Source organism: Aulostomus chinensis, chromosome 8 (genome assembly GCF_037954235.1).
Source record: "Aulostomus chinensis isolate RoL2024-O1b breed Wild chromosome 8, RoL_Achi_v1.0, whole genome shotgun sequence".
NCBI lineage: Eukaryota > Metazoa > Chordata > Actinopteri > Syngnathiformes > Aulostomidae > Aulostomus > Aulostomus chinensis.
The window spans coordinates 19,409,638-19,428,767 of record NC_141327.1 but is presented as its reverse complement, the minus strand read 5'-3'; the positions used below and the strand labels follow the sequence as shown (position 1 = coordinate 19,428,767).

General features: G+C 43.1%; 1 protein-coding gene across 1 annotated transcript in view; it reads left to right on the top strand.

Annotated features, from left to right (window-relative positions):
- Positions 1–323: 323 nt before the first annotated feature.
- doc2g (double C2-like domains, gamma) overlaps positions 324–19,130 on the top strand; it is a 36,062-nt gene continuing 17,255 nt past the window's right edge. The window contains exons 1-8 of the mRNA XM_086211536.1: positions 324–605; positions 3,282–3,689; positions 4,421–4,500; positions 5,171–5,245; positions 10,078–10,187; positions 16,696–16,822; positions 17,141–17,197; positions 17,831–17,955. Of these exons, the coding sequence (XP_086067662.1) occupies positions 3,302–3,689; positions 4,421–4,500; positions 5,171–5,245; positions 10,078–10,187; positions 16,696–16,822; positions 17,141–17,197; positions 17,831–17,955 (962 nt within the window). The 5' untranslated portion in view covers positions 324–605; positions 3,282–3,301. The remainder of the gene's footprint in view (positions 606–3,281; positions 3,690–4,420; positions 4,501–5,170; positions 5,246–10,077; positions 10,188–16,695; positions 16,823–17,140; positions 17,198–17,830; positions 17,956–19,130) is intronic.

Here is a 19,130-nt window from a genome sequence, read left to right as displayed (position 1 = left end):
CCTTCTGCGGGGAGATTCTTTTTCCATCCCAGAGCAATATTTCCTTTTTTTTGTGTGGGTGCGTTGTCACACCCATTTCCCTCTTCATCTACTATGCGTCTCCGTGCGTATTTGTTTTTGCTATTGTCACTGTCCCTGCCTTTGTGTCTGTGGGATGCTGGTTTGCCTCCTCATCCATCTCTCTGTCTCCCTCTATTTGTCTGTCAGTTCCTCTCTCTCACTTTTTGGACCCTCACATACATCCCTCATGCACCACCACCACCATCACCACCGCCAATGAAACAATCACACCCCCTTTTTGCCGGGTTTCCCAAAACCACCTCACTACTGCAAAAGTGAGAGTATACAGTAGACTATATGCACAGTCTGCAAAGGACTGACAGGGATTTTAACTGGATACGTCACAACTAAGGGGAAGGGGAAAAGGGAGGGACGGAGGAGAGGAGAGAAGAGGAGAGCAAACGATGAACGGAGACGGAGAGAGAGAGGGAGTACAGAGGGGTATATTGACTCAAAGCTGGTCTTCATGCTCCTTAGTGTGTGAGAGACAGAGGATGTGAGAGCAGTCAAGATGGAGTGCTGGCACAGATGAAGACTGTCCCTGGGTTCGTATCCGAGGAAGGCTATATTTGTGCATGTGTGTCTGAGTGCGTGTTCCTGCATGCAGTGTTGTGAGCCAATGAGTTTGCAAGCAACATGCTGCAAGTGATCCTTTGTGCATGCGGGTACCCAAGCAGTGAATTAGGGTGTTGTTACATAAGAGCGGATTGACTGACTGAATGAGTGTAGGTATTGGAAATTGGAACAGGCATTATGTCGTCTTTAAATATGTGCGAGGCTTCAACACTCATTTGAGTGTATTTGAGCACTGTAACTTTGTATCGAGGGGAAGGAGGGAGATTACGGAAAATGCAAGTTTTCAACTCATGTTATGTTTAGATGCAAAGTAGCTGTGTATTTAGTAATGCTTCCCCAGCAAAAAACTTCTGTGGGATTATCACACCGGTGTGAAAGGGAGGAAGGAGGAGCCGGTATGATTCCAAACACCTAGTTTGACAAAGGGGTCTACATCCCAATCTTCATACCTCAGGACTGAAGAGTACAGCTTAAATGACACTGTTGTCATCATGTTGGCCCAAAAGCTTTGCCAGCTGTAAAAAGAAGATGGCAACAATTTATCAGCCAATCAGGAATTTACTCAACAATGTAGATAATCGCTGAAGCTATTTTCAAGCAGAAGTCACACCTGTGTTCCCAATTTATCAACTTTAGCTCCCTTCATTTGATTGGAAATGTTAATATCAGTTACCTCATATAATTTGCCTTAGATGGCTACGCCTGTTCTCATAGAATCAGGAGTTGCAGTGCGTTACTAACTGCTACGACTATTGTAACTTACTGGTAGTTTGCGCTTTGATATCTTTGTGTGATATTTTTTTAATACGATTTTCAAAGGCAACGCAAGACAAATCCCTGAACTCAGAAGAAGCTGATGATTTGTATTCAGATAACAGATCTCAAGCATGGGGAAGGGTCGAAGGAGAGAAGGGAAGGACGCCATATGAGTTTTTATGGGGGGGAATATGTGATATGACTTCGCAAAACTACACAAGACAAATAATAGAGAGGCCAAACATTGAAATGGATATTTTTGATTCTATTTTTTTTTATCATCATTTATTGTTTAAAATTTAATTGCGATTAGTCATTTTGGGCAATATGTGTGGAAGGCTTGAGAATGTATAAAATAAACATGGGGCAAAATACTAAGGCCCATAGACAATAGACACAAAAACCAACACAATAAACAAAAAGTCTTACCTGAGCTAAAATCTTTGTAGGTTGTCTTTTCCAAATTTATTTCAATAGGAATGAGTTGAATTGGCACATGGTTCAGTAACCTTGCAGTGGACATAGCTATTTATCGTCTCTGGCTCTGATCAACATTGATGGAAATACAAAACCTGGGTGAACCTTCAACTTTGCAACCACCCACTTACTATGTGTGGTCAAGACTCCTTTATCAACACTTACAAGAATACAATGATAGCTTGCTGACTTTTTTATTTGACTTCAAATTCAACCCTTCTGTGTTCAAGCAGCCTTCTAGCGTCCTTCAGTTGGCGTTGAGTCTGAAATACCGACGAGAGCAAACGGTATGAAACAGTTCCCACCGAATCCTCATCGCTAGTCTCTCTGCTGGCTCTTTGTCTTCCGGTGGGTTGCAATGCCACATGCATAGGAAGAAAGGTTTCGGAATGACATGATGGACATTTGTAGGAGGATCAAGAGGGAAGACCAGGGACACATCTTCAAACATCACGCCTTGGTGGCAATATTCTTCTAGTGATATCTTTAGCTTCTACATCTAGTCAATTATATTCTGATGGCATGTCTGTTTTTTTTATATCACCTATAGAATTATGTAGGTCTTCAGCAAATGAATGATTAATTTAAAGGGCGTCTCTCTCTTCACTATGACAGCAGCAGTAGACAAAGAGAACAGTTTGTCATTTCCTGATCATGAGATCCCTGTGATCACTAAATCAAACCATCTCACTCCTAATGGAGGGACAGGACTGCTGGGGGGATTCATTAGAAAAACATGTCTTCACTCTCCTAATGATGTGAGGAGAACAGGAAATGATAGCATTCAGCTTAGCAGGGTTGAAGTTTGGAAACAGTTTTAACGCTTCATTTAAAAACAAATAAGCTGAAGGCTTCAACCGGTATTGTGAGAATGTTGCTCGGGGGGCTTTCAGATGAGGGGGTGAAAGAGATAAGGTGGAGATGAGAGGGAGGTGATAGAGGAGTGAAAGAGAGAGATAAGGGAGGGATGAAGGGGAAGCTACTCGAATGACATCACTTGTTCAAACTTTACAGCATCACATTTGAATATTCATTCAGAGCAGAGACTTGGTGTGCCGCTGACACAATGTGTGAGTCACGCTTCAAGTGGCAAAGGTTCCGGTGAGTTCTATTTTAGCCTTTTAGAAGTCAGGATCGCATCAACGGATGAAAACATATTTCCGTTTTCTCCGGGGTGTTTCAGGTGTGTTATGAATCTCAACACATATTGCCCACGTTGACTCGCTTGAATGACCCCTGCTGCAGCTGCTGTTGTACAAACTTGCAGAAAGTGGAAAGCAGGAAACTCAGAGGAGGTGGCTGAAGATGTGTTGTTTTGTTGTTGTTGTTGTTCCTCACCTGGTCCCAGCTGTTATTCTACTTTTCACTTTATTCTTTTTCTCCTCTTCTCACTTCCAAATTTCACCCCGAAGGTCCTGTTTCCACAGTCCACATGAGCGTCTCCAAACCACCGCCGCCCCCGTCCACCTCCCACCTGACTATCCCTCCTTCCTCCACATCCACCCCTTCGTCATCCGCCTCCTCCCCTTCTGTGACACCCCACTCCACTGCTCCCCCACCTCCCTCACCTGTCAAGATTTCTATGCAGGAGCATTTTGCCATCAATGTGTGCCCAGGCCCCATCCTCCCTATCCCGCAGATCTCAGATTTCTTCCCACGTTTCCACGACTACCCCTGCACGCCACCACCACCGAGGGAGAAGAAGATCCTGAAAGAGGAGACATTTAATGGGGAGACGGGTGGAGGCTACAGAGATGGAGAGAGGGGAGGAGACAATGATGGCGAAAATGATGATGTTGCTGACTCTGATGACGATGACAGTGAGTGACATCATGGCTATTAAAGCCATACTTACCCCAAAAAGTGTAGTACACACAAATGGGTGCTTTTATGCTGCTGCATCACTTCTTTGAGACACCAGAACATAGGAAGAGCCAGCCACGTACATGTAGCTTCGAGCTAATGGTGCCCCATCGCTAACAACTACAAACAACAGAAAAACTGTCCAAAAGCATCAGCTAACAAACCTTCAAGTGCATCGTCTCATATAAAGCACACAACAATGTCTGGTTCTTACTGCATTCTGGAGTTAGAAATAGTGACGCGGGGGTGAACCTATTTGTGAGCTTTCAACACTTGAAAGGCAAAACCTATAATGTATGCAAACATTTTGAGTACAGTCAAGCAGAAAAACATTGCTGCCAGTTCTGAAACTTTGGAGGGAAGTTTTTTGCATTTTTTCCCCCCGCTGAAGCACAACATATGCTTACAGAGCAATTGTGAATTCAAGCAAGGGTTTGTCACTCCTGCTTTATGCAGTGCTGTGCCTCCAGTGATTTATTATACAATGTTGCAATAGTTGGCCCCAGCATATACATTTCTGCTCATTTCCCGAAAATTAATCAAACAAGACAGATCAGTTCAAATTACGCAGTGTCATCTTTTAAAAAGGCACAACAGCTACAAATATGACTCAGAGTATATGAATGTGTATGTGTGACCGAGCGTGTCCCTTCCCATGGCAATGATTGCTGTGTTTTTGTATTTCCAGCCTACCTGGGAACACTGGAGTTCACCCTTCTCTTTGATCAAGAGAACAACTGTCTACACTGCACGATTCACAAGGCGAAGGTAAATACAATTTCTATTTCTTCTTCATACAAACAGACTGTTGTTAGTGTATGTGCGCGTATGTGTGCGTACGTGTCTATGAAGTTGCATAATCCTCCCTGAAAGCCCAATAAAAACAACGCTCCTCCAATGCTTTTATGTTTGTACAAGATGACAGGCCACTTCTCTAAACCTTTTTAAAGCAAAATGTTTGCCACACAGCCTGTCAATATAAGACAATCTCATGGCACCAGCAAATGTTTGGAAATAGCCCCCCGTTGCTAGACTTACACATTGGGTATGGCCAGTGTGCAAGGACACAAGCCTTGAATTACACGTTGTGTACTGTCATATGAGGTTAATTATGTAAAACTGACTGAATGGTTCCCTTGAGGACAACACGAAGGAGTTGAGGAGAGTAGGAAATAATGGCATGTAAGGAAACACCCAGAAGCACGATGCGACGCAACCATAGAAGAAGAGGTCTGTCATCTTTGCTGTCTTTTACTGACCCTGTCAGTTGTGTGAAGTGTTTGAGGGCATGATGACGTCACCTTTGACACAACTGTGTGTTTGTTTGTGTGTGTGTGTGTGTGTGTGTGTGTGTGTGTGTGTGTGTGTGTGTGTGTGTGTGTGTGTGTGTGTGTGTGTGTGTGTGCGTGCGTGTGTGTGTGTCTGCATGTGTCCACAGGGACTGAAAGCCATGGACTCCAATGGGCTGGCTGATCCATACGTCAAGCTGCATCTTCTCCCCGGGGCTAGCAAGGTCACCGCTCCAACCTTACCTCAGTGGCAATTAATGTAACATGCTAACACACTGTGCGACACGCTCTGTCCCAGGCACTGACACTCCCTCAGGAAGTCCTCGGACACACACAGACACTGGCAACTAAAGACAAAATTTATTCAAAAGCATTATTTACTTTTAGGAAATGACATCCCCCTGGTCACTTCTACTATGAAAAGGTCAAATGCTGTCACTAAAATGTAACATGGCAGCTGGCAAATTTAGTGTCGTTTCAAGCCATTGAGCGGGGTGCATTTCGGTTGGTTACAGCTTAATGCAACTTGTTCGATGCTTTGCTTTATTGAACACAAACATGTTCTGCTCTGCTGCACTGCTCTTGTCTTGTTTTCAGTTCAAGCAGCAGGAAAGATAAGGTGTTCCACAACAGCAAACCCCCCCAGCCACACCACAATGCAACATGTTGTCAGCCATTTTGGCTCAAGGTTGGCACAAAATCAGGTTATGATAAGCACAAGGAGGATGCCTGCCCAGATAGGTCGAACGAGGGCACGCTGTGAGGTCTAAGGTGCTAACAATAACGACGTCTGGAGGATTTTTGTCCTCCAGCCTTCCTGTGTCTTTCCTATTGTTATCGTTCTCCTTTGCCGACTTTCTACCTCTATCTCTGTCTCTATCTGGTTATCTCGCTGTGACCCTCTTTGACCTTGAAATACCAACAGTGTGCAGAGAGAAGGAGACAACTGGGGGGGGGGTGTTGGAGGGTGAGAAGGGGGGGCAGATGAGGGGAGGACAGCAGCAGGTGGTTGTCATGGAAACAAGGAGGATTGTTACACGGCTCACGTCAACAGGCAAGTGTTGATGAGGGAGAGGGGTAGCACGCGTGCTTGTGTGTGTATGTGTGTGTGTGTGTGTGTGTGTGTGTGTGTGTGCGCTCGCGTCAGTGTGTAGGTAAGTACCCATGACCTGTCATCTGTTAAATATCCACCAGACACAGGCCACGTCACTTGAAAAGTGAGAGCATGCACATGTGGAATAGAGGATGACGAACACACGCTCACACACACCTGCACTCTTGCCTCAGCATGTGAAAGGAAAACAAAAGGTTTCAGTTTCAAGAAGGGATTGAGTTGTCAAATCACGGCCAGCCGGAGCCACATGTGTCATCTGTCCCACACAGTTTCGCCCCCCCCCCCCCCCCGTGCTCTTTAACCAGCCAGTTTACTCTCAAGCATGTTGTTGGGTGCTGCAAACACACAGCAACACATGTGGCACATGACCTTGATTATATGCAGACACGTTCCGGCTTTACTCACAGTCACACGGAGACGTGTGATGTTCTCTGCACAACCCTCTTCCTTCTCTAGCACGCCCTCTTTCTTTCTCTCTCTCTCACATTCACACACACACACACACACACACGTACACACACACACAGAAAAATCCTGAATGAGAAAATTCAGCCAGCTTCTGTTCATCCACAGCTCTGGGAAGTAAGGAGGCAGAGAGAGAAAGCGTGAGAGAGAGAGAGCCAGAGAGAGCGAGTGTGGGATAAGTCGAAAGATCCATACAGACAGATGGAAAAAAGAAAGGGTGAGTGAGATGGACAGATGGCGAGCTAGCGATAAAACATTTAGAAACAGAGGCAAAAACACTGGTCAAGTGGGGAAATGGAGGCTGAGCAGGAAGACTGACTGGTGTGTTTGTAGATGGAGCATGTGGCTCACTGACAAATATTCAGCCCAGTTCAATCAATAAGGAGTGGTGATTAGTTGTGGGATGTTGGTTCAGTTGAATGGTGCTGTGCAACAACACTGTGAGTCACGACTCTGCCTGTGCATGTCTCCTCCTGAACATGAATGAGTCAAACAAACAGCATAAGTCCAAAGCACTTGTTCCCTTTATGGAGCAAACCCTGGAGAGCTGACTCTTGTTGATAAGCCAGACACTTTCCAGTAGAAAATAGAGGATAAATGAAGGGGCAGTGATGAGGATGAAGGAAGAAGTGGGAAGAGGAGTGGAAGAGGCAGGCTGGCAGAACAATAGGAAGGGTTTGGCATTTGGCCCTGAGGCAGTGAGAGACAGAGAAGGACAGAGAGATGAGGTGTTTATCTTTGACGCATCAGACATGAGCAGAAGCTTTGTGACAGAATAGCACATTCTCAACCAGCTGGACATTCAGAGAGAACTAGCTGTTTCAGATTGGTGCTGGAAGATCTTTTTGAGTGAGTGAATGAATATAGAAACACAGTTTAGGAACACTGTAAATTTAGCCAACATTGTGCCTCAGTAAAAGTGTTAAGTTTAAATGCTGAAGCCTTTTCTAAATGTTTCACATTACAATACCTTACCTGGCCTATTTTTGCTCAGATGTGGTGCAGGTCAGGTTGTTGGAGTGTAAACAGGAAATAAGGCACATGGAATTGGAACTGGATACTCTTGTTGCACTCCCTTCTCTCCCTCCCTCACTCTCTCTCTCTCTCTCTTGCTCCCTCTCTCCCCAGAATAAGGATAATGTTAAACAAACCATGTAACTGTTCTCTGATTGCGGTTATCTACTTTGAAACCACTTTGAAACACTCTGTTATTGATGGTCATAATCACAGCACACTCAGAAACACACCAACACTAAAACCTTTCAGTGAGGTTTTGGTTTGTCTGAAAATTAAAGACAGTATCCCATGTTTATGCACCACAGCAGACATCTGAGCGAACGGCAAATTTTGGAATGATTTGCTGATATGGAGCTGTTTTTAACAGTGGCGTTGAAGGCAGCTAGCATTCCTCGCTAACTGGGAGGTTTCCGACAGCTGTCTTATATGAGTAACTCATGCTGTGGTTTGCCGTCAGCTCTAATATCTATGTATTGGTTTGAGTTTTTAACACCAAGATTATTGTATAAAAGATGCTTAAAACATCTTCCTCCTCTCGGTCTTCATTTTCTTCTTGACAAATCAGCTTACAGATGCATTCCAGCCACCTTCTGGACTGGAGTGTATAGACTGTCGCTCCAATAGCAGCAGTATTACTCTCTTCTTTTCTGCAAGAAATTACACAGAGTTTGACTTGAAAAACGCCAGTTGACTCGAGACTTTCCTGAAAGATTATTCAATCCGTCGGGTTTCAGGGGGGTAGGCCTACTGTGCCCCAAAAATGATGTTTTCCTAAAGACTCGAATGTGAATGTATTATTTGTCCTCATTCCAAGTTAGCAGAGAGCTAATCTTAAATAGCTGATCTGTTGTAACATGGTCATCGCATAGCCAAGGGTTGCTGCTGTACAAAAGCAGAAAAAATATTTTGAGCCCCTGGGAAATGGCTTGTTTCACTTTCAGAATTTTATCAAATTGGTCTAATAGCATTTGGAAAGTCTAGAAAAGCCGCACAGTAAAATATTTTTCCTTATGACTATTGTTACATGCTATTAACACAGAGCTATCCAGCAGTGGCCGGTTTAGGCAGGTTGATGTGTCTCATCCATGTAATGGTGCCTTTAAGCCAGCATACATACAAGTTTCCCATTAGTCCCATTTAAAAGTAAATGTAAGGGAAAAAAAATCTAATATGTACAAAGAATTAGAGCGGCATATCAAGACCTGCAGTGGGAATACAGCCTTGAAATCCTCCTGAGGCAGGATGTCTCAGAAATATTCTTATATTTTATCTTTGGGTTGTTGTTACGATGCAGATAGACAGCAACTAAACTAACATTAAAAACTAAGGCTAAACTAAATCAATACTCTCAAACTCTTCCAGTCTGTCTGTCCCAAGCTCATGTGGCCTTAATGAAAATGAATATTTAGAAAGTAACTAAACTGCATGAAAAGAAAAAAATCCATAGAATTCCCCGCTACAGGTCAGGTTATTTAGCGCTCTGGTCAGTAACTGTAGAACTGGACAATACAATGTGTTCATAACAATGAAGGAACAAGTGCAGCAGTGTGATTCTGGTTTTAGTCCATCTGTCTTTTTTCATGTGTTCTTGCAGCCTTTTAAAACTTCCATCTGCGATGTTATTATTCGATAAAGCTGCCAATAAATGAAGATGAGGTAAAATGTTCAATGGTGAGAACAAAATTGAAACTAATTGAAAGTAAAATACCTCCAAATTCTACTTACAGTTCTTAAGTAAATACTTTCCCTCGCTGATCAGTTGTGCCTTTGGCTCTGGGAGCTGTTATTAACCCGCATTTCATGACAGGAATTCATGTACAGCTTCAGCCTTTGAGCCAGAGGTTTGGCTTTACAGGATTAGTTAGTGGGGAAATAGCTCTGCGTAAGTCAGAGAAAATGCATTTTATTACGATGCAAGAATTATTTCTAGGTTTCATAAAATTAAAAGAAACTCTGCAATAAAATCCAAAAGAACATATCCTGAAGGCAACCGTAGGGGTGAGGCAGTAAGCGACTGTGAAACCTTATTTATGGATGCTGAGGCTATTAGGGACTTGTGGGCAATTCCTCCTCCTGAAAGCTTTCATTTTTCATTCAGAATATGTTGCGCAGTTTATTTGGCTGCTGTGTTGTGATGTGTTGGAGACACTGTGCTTGTTTTGGACGTCCGGCTAGCGTTAATGCACTGTCTTATCACAACTGAAAGGGAGACAGATGGACAGGTGAGGCGAGGGAAGCCTTGTGTCCTCTTACTCTCCTCTACAGATGTCTGCTCCTTCCTGAGGGACAAAGATAAATGATTTCGCCTCACTTTTTTTCTTTCCCTCCCCCTTCTGTCTTGATCTTTCAGTGCTTTTTCATGATCTCTCCTTCTTTCATAGTGATCTGATGAGTTTGTTCCCTCACCCTTTAATCACTCCGTGATTGAATTCTCACATTTCTTTCACTCTCCCTCCACAGGCAAACAAGCTCCGCACAAAAACCCTCAAGAACACGCTGAACCCAGTGTGGAATGAGACGCTGGTGTATCATGGAATCACAGCGGCCGACATGACCACAAAGACACTCAGGTAGGTTCTCAGCTGTGACTGTCAATCTGGCTGGCAATTAGCTCTTGTTCCCCAGACAGCCAAATGACCAGTTTATTAAGCGAAGGATGAAGATTCTCTAGTGAACTGCCACCGGCAAACTTTGCTGTCCAGTGGACTTTGCCAGACAATTTATTATTGCAACCCGGCAGCACCAGCCAACTGCTCCATTTGCTGTTGCTCCTCAGGTGTTGGCTGTGCAGTGAGTCTCTGCCCACCCCCCCCCCCCCCACATACACACACACACACACTTTCCCAGAGTCTCCCCATATGGAGTGATTGAGGTCAAGTGTTACCATCTTGTCCCAAAAACTCTTGTCATCCTGCATGTTGATTGAGAGGCTGGGTTTTATGTTTGTGAACTTATGTGTGTCGCGTACAGTCATTTCCACAGTGGATTTATAATCGGGTTGGATGGGATTGTGAAAGGAAACACACACAAAAGCACACACACACACACAAACACGTACACACACACACCTGTTTCCACCACACACACACACACACACACACACACACACACACACACACACACACAAATGCAGCCAGTCAGGTGTGTGCTTATCCTCCTGTGTCTACGTCAAGGACAATCACTGGTAGGAAAGAACATGCATGGTTCCTCCTCTGCACGCCGAGAAAATACAAACACACACGCGCATACAGACACACACACATACGCAAACAAAGCACGTCCTTGAGCTTTAACAGGCACGCACACTCGGAAATAACATTTACTTGCCCTCCCCAAACACACATGCTCAGACACACACAAATGATAGCTTGAGGAAAGACCCCTCAAACTAAAGGAAGCCCACCTGACCTCTATCCAAGGACATAGACAACAGACCCAAACCAGCATGGAGGCTGTGGCGCGAGGAAGAGGAGGAGGAGGAGGAGGAGGAGGAGGAGGAGGAGGAGGGGTGTGTCCACAGCAGTGCAAGGGATGAGGAGAGAGAGTGGTGGATGCCAAGATGAACAAAGTGAGCAGGGGGGGAAGTGGGAGTGATGTCAAGTGACAGGTAAGGGGGTGGAGAAAAGAACCACGGAGGCCGAGACTGCGGTGGATGAGAGTATAGAAGGATGGAGAGAGAGAGAGACGGATAAATTGATGAATGAGTACATTCACTTAGTTTGGAAAGAAGGGCAAGTGATTGGGAGGAGTTAGTCAAGGGGGAGCCAAAAACCAGGACAGTGAGATATATATGAAAGAGCAAAGAGTGAATGAAACGCTTCCTGACAGCAAGGGAAGAAGGGACACGAGTGACAGACAGAAAGAGGAAGGATGTGGTCTGGCACCGGCACAATACCTCCACCGATAAACAGGCATTGTTCTCGTTACTCTACAGAAAGCAGAAAGCCGCCAGAGAAAGAAAAAGCAGACAGTGATCCCCGGAGAGATGTTTACTCACTGGGTTGTGCCCTGCTGCATTCTGCTCTGCCGGTCTCAGCAGAGAGCAGAGGAGGGCATGTTGTACTGTTTGATCCCCATGCTCTGTGCACCGCTGAGCAGGAGGACTCAGCCTCTCTGAAGACCAGCCTCAAGGCCTCCACGTAGCACAGATAACGGTTAAACAGCAGTCACACCAAACCTGACGTACGTTGCTTTTGATGTCAGAACAAAGACTGTTTCTGAGAAGCAGTTTTCATTCAGGTATTTTTACTGCTGCTCAGATCTTCAGTGTCTTCTGACAAAGGTATTTTTTGAAGTGGAGAGTGAATAGACACACAGTGATCAATTTTGTCATTCCCTCACTTGTTTACAGTTATAAAGATGATATAAACATGCTTCAGTAGGAGTAAATGTGTATGAAAAACTGGGGTAACACTTAATTTTAAGAACCTTTCACTAAGCATGAACTCATAGATAATTAGGTCCCTATAAATTCTTATAAGATGCATATTTCATGTTAGTAAACCTGAGAGGTGTGCATATGTAGCTTATTTGATGCTGTTTGAAGATTTTGACATATTTTATTATGTATTTAATAGCACTTAACGAAGCATTTTGTAGCCACTTGGTGTAAAGCAAAAATTATCAAGGATAATGAGCAAGAATAATGACGTATTTATATTACTAAAGCCTGTTTTATGTTTCCAAAGGCTTTATTACCTATTAATTAATCTTATCACACGCACAGCAGCATTTTACGGCTACAGGGGCAAAAGCGAGAGTTTCTGAGGTGAATAACATCAGAATAACATCTTATTAACACGAATAAAGCCCTTAGTATGCTTATTGAGACTACATTACCTATTAATTAATGGTTATTACAAGCACCACAGTGTCACAAAAGCTGGTTATGAAATTACTTGACTTAACAGTTAACTCAAAGTAGTTATAGAGTTATTTTCTATATTCTGTATTAAACAGCCCTTTTCCCACAGCACTTAATCTCCAGGACCACCAGAGGTCCAATCTGTTATTACGACTGAACCAACTGAGTAAACTCATAACCATTTTCCTCAGTCCAGACTTCATGGTTGACCTCATACCAGCTAATCCTTTAATTGGTGCAGGAAGGCTGCTGGAGCTGCTCAGGTCTGGAGTGAAAAGTAAACCTAACGGTACAGAATTCTCTACCCTGAAAAATAATTCAGTCTTTTATTGTGATCTAAAATCATAATTGTCACAATCAGAAGTAATTTCAAACTTCAACAAAAGTCATTTTAATTGAAGTCCATTTTTTTTTTCATGTATTAATTGAAAATAACTTAGGAGCTGCAGTACTGGAGCCAAATAGATCGTTTGTTCTCTTTTGAAGTTTTAATATGAGACTAGATGATGCTGAACATTGTTTAATTTTATTGAAGCCAAGACTCATCCCCCCCCCCCCCCCGCCCCAACAGTTACTGCAGTCTACCGCTGCCTTTAAACAACATGATTTAGAAAGCTGTAATAAGGTGGCACTTCAATCTTTCCCCTCCCGGCTGCTTCATAATGGAGGTTCATGAATGTCTGGGGTGGAATCTGGCTCCTGTGGGATTTTATCACTAAAATGATCAGGCTGCAAGTTACCAGAGAAGAAATGAGCATGTGGAGGTGTTTTTGATGAATATATCCTGCCTGCGTGCGTACGTGTGTGCGTGCGTGCGTGCGTGCGTGCGTGCGTGCGTGCGTGCGTGCGTGCGTGCGGGTCTTCCAAGTCTAAGTCTATCCATCCCTCTGTCAAGCTTGGTAATAGACTCTTACTGTCCTCGGCTCTGGGGAGATGGGGACAAATCTAGGACTTGACTCAGTATTGGATGGCGGATGAGGCTGAAATTGGTTACTGGATGCCTCAGGTGATATGTACAGTCAGGTGCTGATATGATCTGGGCGAAAAGAAATAGTTTGATCAGAAATTATATGCTGGAGTAAGAATTTAGGTTGTGGCTTACTTGTTTGGGTTTTTTTTGGACAAAGAATTGATTCTTGCTGGTTGGTCTATATTCACTTGTTGAGGCTGTGTGCTTCAGACTGTGCATTCTTCATGTATGTTGTCCGGAGGGCAGGTACACGGTCGATATTCCTTTAGGGTCTTTAAGATAAATCAAGGGGGTACCACAGTACATGGTTGGTTGTATTAATTCCCCCATCAGAGTCACCGCTTTAGCTGAATTAAAAGCTCTCCATGGCTGTTGCAGCGGCATAGCACAGTGGCAGCAGCATCATTTACCTCTGTGGGCCTCAGAAGAGTAAAGTAAAGCTCACAACATTAACGCCCAGACATTTCATTTCACTGTGACGTTCTTCTCCCTTCACCCACCCACTAGCTCAGAATGATGCAAGTACTTCCACGATATAATTGTCGTCCTCTCTGCCATCTCACTGTCTGAGCTGCACTGCTACTGACCTGCCACTGACCTTGGTGCAGCTACCGCCCAGTAGGAGAGAAACCGGAACAGTATAAATGTGCCAGGGATTATCTACACTAATGAGGTTCCAAAGTACTGATTTCTTCAATTGCAGTATGTTTCTAGTTTCAGAAAGAAAAGTAATCTAATGACTCCAACGTGCAGCTATGTAACACATCTCCTCTTATACTGTCTTACACTGGCTGTAGCCTAGCTTTGGGAGATGCACTTAGAGGTCCAGTCTCTGGAGCAGCAGCAGGAAGCTGAGCATCAGGAGCATTCGGCACAAAAATGTCTGTTGTTGGACTAAATCTGCATCGTGCCATGTACAGTAGGAATAGAAAGCTTCACCCATGTTAGGCTCGGCTTAGCACGCAACCTCAAGGAGGCTGTGATTCTACAAAATTGTTTTATCTCAAACACCATAATTACCGTACTCGAATGCTCCCTTAAACCAGTAATTTTAAGAAACCGTGTAATTTCTCGTCACAGCACTAAATCAATATTGTAAATTATATATACATTGCCTTGAAGAGTTTAACTAATGTTTGGGAACGGGGAGTAATGAAGACTTAACCAAATGAGAGATTAAATTCCTATCCATGGCATTAAAGGCAATGTGACTAATTCATTGACAGGCTAATGCAAAGATTAGTATATACAGTGTATGAGCTTTAATATACCAGTAAGCTTCGTGTATGCCAATTATGTTCTAAAAGGGTAAAAACAAGACCAAAGCAAAGGTCGCCCTTGTTTACATCAGAGTTGAATTTCTTCAGACTCCTTCAAGACAATTTTTTGTGTTAGTTTCACTCGTTCAGACAACACATAGGCCTGCTAAAACTCCACGGTAATCTGATGTAATTCACAAGGCTGATTTTGACAGCAACTCCACACTGAACTTGGCACCGTAGGTTGAACAGATTCCATGAGCATCTGCTTGATTTTTAGAGTAACTCTGATGCTGGAGTGGGAGAGGGTGCGAGCAAACCGGATGAACTGAACAGAAGGCCTAAAGTTGTTTTTTTTTGTTTTTTTTTTAATTTTTTGGGAGGCGGGGACTGGTGTCACATTTCAACGCAACCTTCGACTCATCACAGACACCCTACATGTATGACAGAGCAAAGGCACATAAATCATCTGACAGCCGTGGTCATGAGTCAGAGTTATTTCCGGGCTTCTGCTAGAACTACTCATCGGTTATGACTACAGAGCTTGTATCCAGCATGTCAAACATCAAAAAAGGGGACAGGAAGAGAACAGGAAAAGATGGGGGGTGGGGGTTGCGTTTTTGTATGAAGGTGGAGCGGGAAGAGAGAAAAACTGACATCCATCTGGGAATATTTGAGCACAGAGGGAATATTGTGGCAGGTGATGAGCTGTGAAGACTTTACTGTAGCAGATGGAATTGTCACCCTCCATCAACCATCACCATCAGACTGAAAAGGTGTGCTCTGTACAAGAAATCACTTTACAAAACTAAAGCAAGATCACATGGATTCAGTTGTCTTTTGAGAGTAATGTCATATAGAACTTTTTGGCATTTGGCGTTTCCCATGTAATGTCACACGTCTGGCCTTTGCCAAGGGGGTGATGTGATCGTCGGCATGTGTTTGTCAGGAGGTTAACTAAAAACTAGAGGATTATGATAGAATTTGGTGTGAAGACGTGTAAAATAATTAATAATAAAATACAAGGAACAAGTGCTTAACTTGAGGAGGTGCTTTGAATTAAATTGTTGATTCTGGATCTGAAGACTGCTCAATGTTATTGGCAGGATGTAGCTTTTGGCTGTATGTCTGAACAAATCAGATGAATTTTGATCAAAATCCTTGGCGATGCATAATGAGGAAGAAAGTTGGGAAGAACATTTATGAAAGGATTTGGTGAAACTCTGTTCATAGTATGTGTCCAAGTCTCGTTAGCTCAGGTATCCTGCTCAAATTCAATGGCTGCCGTTTTTCATCTCTGGGAGAAGGGACATGCATGGACTTACATCATGATTTATACCTTTACGTTTGTTTCCAATGTATTGTTTTTCCTTGAAATGATAATTATTAACATAGATTAAATAAAGGGATGAAAGTATAACTTGTGTCCCAAAACACACCTTTGTTCATTTATTCAGTGAAATCCCAACCATCATTAAACTCATGCACAGCTAAAGCGCACAGGCTGAAGATGTTAACATGTTGTTGTCTTCGCACCAATGACAGAAGACGCTTGTTGTGGCGATGTTGTGGTGACACAGTATAGGGAATGTATATCGTAACGTTAGCTTTGTAATTCTAACGATGGCATTTATATTTCAAGACTCATAGATGTGCTGTTCATGTCTGAAGATTATCGTGCAAAACAAGTAGTGTAAATCTCTGAGTTGCTTTTTCCTTTTGACTATATATCTCTCCATTACCGTTTGATGGGAGAACAGTCAGGAAATTATTAAAATACCTGAGAAACCTGTCCTCCTCAGCAGTCACACAACTTCTCATTATTCATGAAGTTGTTCGTGTGAAACCGGAGCCTTGTATTGCAGATGGAAGCAACGGAGGAGTTGATTGCTGATGCTTGCTTCACTATAATGAGAAGGGGGTTCATCTTTAACTTGACTCTCCTGCTTCTCTTCTTCTCTTATGTGCTTGATTTGTGTATGAAGGCTGTGTGTGTGTGACATGGACAGACTCGGGCGAAATGAATTCATTGGAGAGGTGAGAGTGGCACTGAAAAAGTTGAAAGAGGGTGAAAATAAGCGCTACAACATGGGCTTGGAGAGAATTGCACAGGTAGGTGTGTATGCATGACTGAGCATGCACATGTCAAATGGTGCACACATGTGTGTGTGAGTGTGTGTGTGTGTATACACACACACATATAGATATATATATGTATGTGTGTGCGTGTGTGTGTGTGTGTATATATATATATATATATATATATAAAGGTGTGTTCCATTGTGCATGTTTGCCTGAGGGCTATCAAGTATCAATTTCAAATGCTGCATTATGTTGTGAAATAGATATTCACCTGGGGGCTCGGAAGACTATAACCATGATTTCTCTCTCTCTCTCTCTCTCTCTCTCTCTCTCCCTCTCTCATTACAGAATAAAGAATCTAACAATCAAACAGTGGAGCAGGGAGCGCTCGTGGCAGAGGAGGAGGTAACTCTATCGTCGGATTTATCAATTGTCATTCTCCACCAAAACGCGTCTCATTGTATTTCCTTTTATACCCTAAAGCTTTTCTCATTTTTGGGTAAAAAAAGTCGTATCGATCTTTTCTTTTCACCAGCTCAAAAGAAATAGATTAACCGGTAGCTTATATATATATATATATATATATATATATATATATATATATATATATAAACTAGTGCTGGGGAAACTACTAGCAGGGGCACCGTATGGCAAGAGATTGTAAATTATGAGTGCTATCAGTCCAGCATTGCTCTCCTCTGGTGGTTATCTAATTTCTCCTCATGGTTTTAGAGACAGAGGCTAATAGCTTTTGGTCTCCAGAGAGAAGAAAGCAGTGTCATTTTCCAGGCCCAGATAAGGCTTTTAATTATAAACTTTCACTGTTGTTCACGCAGGCACACATGTAGGAAACACTTCTGCAACAACCAGCGTATTTAAGTATGAGGGTGAGAAGGGTCCTGAAACAGTGTTTTTATGTACGATTATGAGACTGCTGCAGTATTTAACGCCGTTGTGTGTATTCGTTGAAAAGAGGGGGGAAATGTCATGACGGGAAACAGGTGCTGTGTCTGACACTCTTGTTTTCTTTGTCGCCAGCGTGGCCGCATCCTGGTGTCACTGTGCTATAACACGGAGAAGGGCTGCCTGCTGGTGGGGATCATACGCTGTGCCCATCTGGCTGCCATGGACTCCAACGGCTATTCTGACCCTTTTGTCAAAATGTGAGTCATTTCAGAATTTTTATGAACGAACCTGGTTTCCTACAAATGATGCTCATATGCAACAAGTCTGCAATGGACATAAATGGGCAGCAGCAGTGTCCACCATCAGTTTGTGTGAGTTAAACACTAAATACCCACTATCAACAGCACGGTGGCTCAGGTTCATGTCTTATGTGTGTTAGAGTATTGAGCGGCAGTTCTTTTAGTTTGGCCATCGTTGTGTTTTTGTTTTTTGCTTTCTGTAACTTTACCTGTTAGCCCCTATTGCTTAAAACAGCCATGTACTGACAGTAAATCCATATCATGAAAACTACGCAAGTCAAGTACAAGAACCTCAATGATCTCAAGAGTCTTTCTCTGTTGTTTTGCTCTGTCATGTTGGAAAAACTGAACTTTTTCCACTGATTTCTGAGAGGTCATGGGAAATGTGTGAGCAAAGATGAGCTAACAGGCTACAAGATAGCTAACAGGCTATTGCTCTATCTGCTGCAAGTTCTGTAGGGCTCCCTGTTCATATTATACACAACTCAGTTGGGGGGGGGGGTAGACACAACTAGCATCTCCACTCTGTCTGATCAGGTGAGGTTTCTATCCATCCATAATCTGCATATTGTACAGAATCACAAACACTAGACACGTCATTGTGAGAACAAGGCATTAGGGCATATTCACATTTGTAGCCTGTTTATTTATTAATTTTTCTTTACAATTCAGCAATTGAAATTGGTTCGTTAAACTTACAGCTGCTGGACCGTCATTTGTTGATGATGTTTTTTATTGAGAGGACATATCATTAATGTAAAAGTCAAGGTGAGGTAGATGATCAGGATTGTTTTGGCTCATGAGTCTGTCTCTAAAGGCTTTGCTTGCTGAGACTGAAGAAAATCTCCATGGTTTTGTTGCATAAAGTGGGTGGAAACGGTCAGAGACTTTGAATAAATCCTTCATTGCAGAATCAATCCAACGTCTTTAACACAGCGCTTCACTGACATGCAGCGCACATTTATCTCAGTTCAGAACTAGCAACTAACATTAGGACATCCATGTGTAATGATTATGAAGCTCTGCAGAGTTAATCTTGTTGAGTACCGTTGGACTTGCCTGTGGTTTCACACTTTAACTCTCTACCTTTCCAAGTCATATTGTTTTGTAAGGCCTCTCTCAGCCGTCTCAAG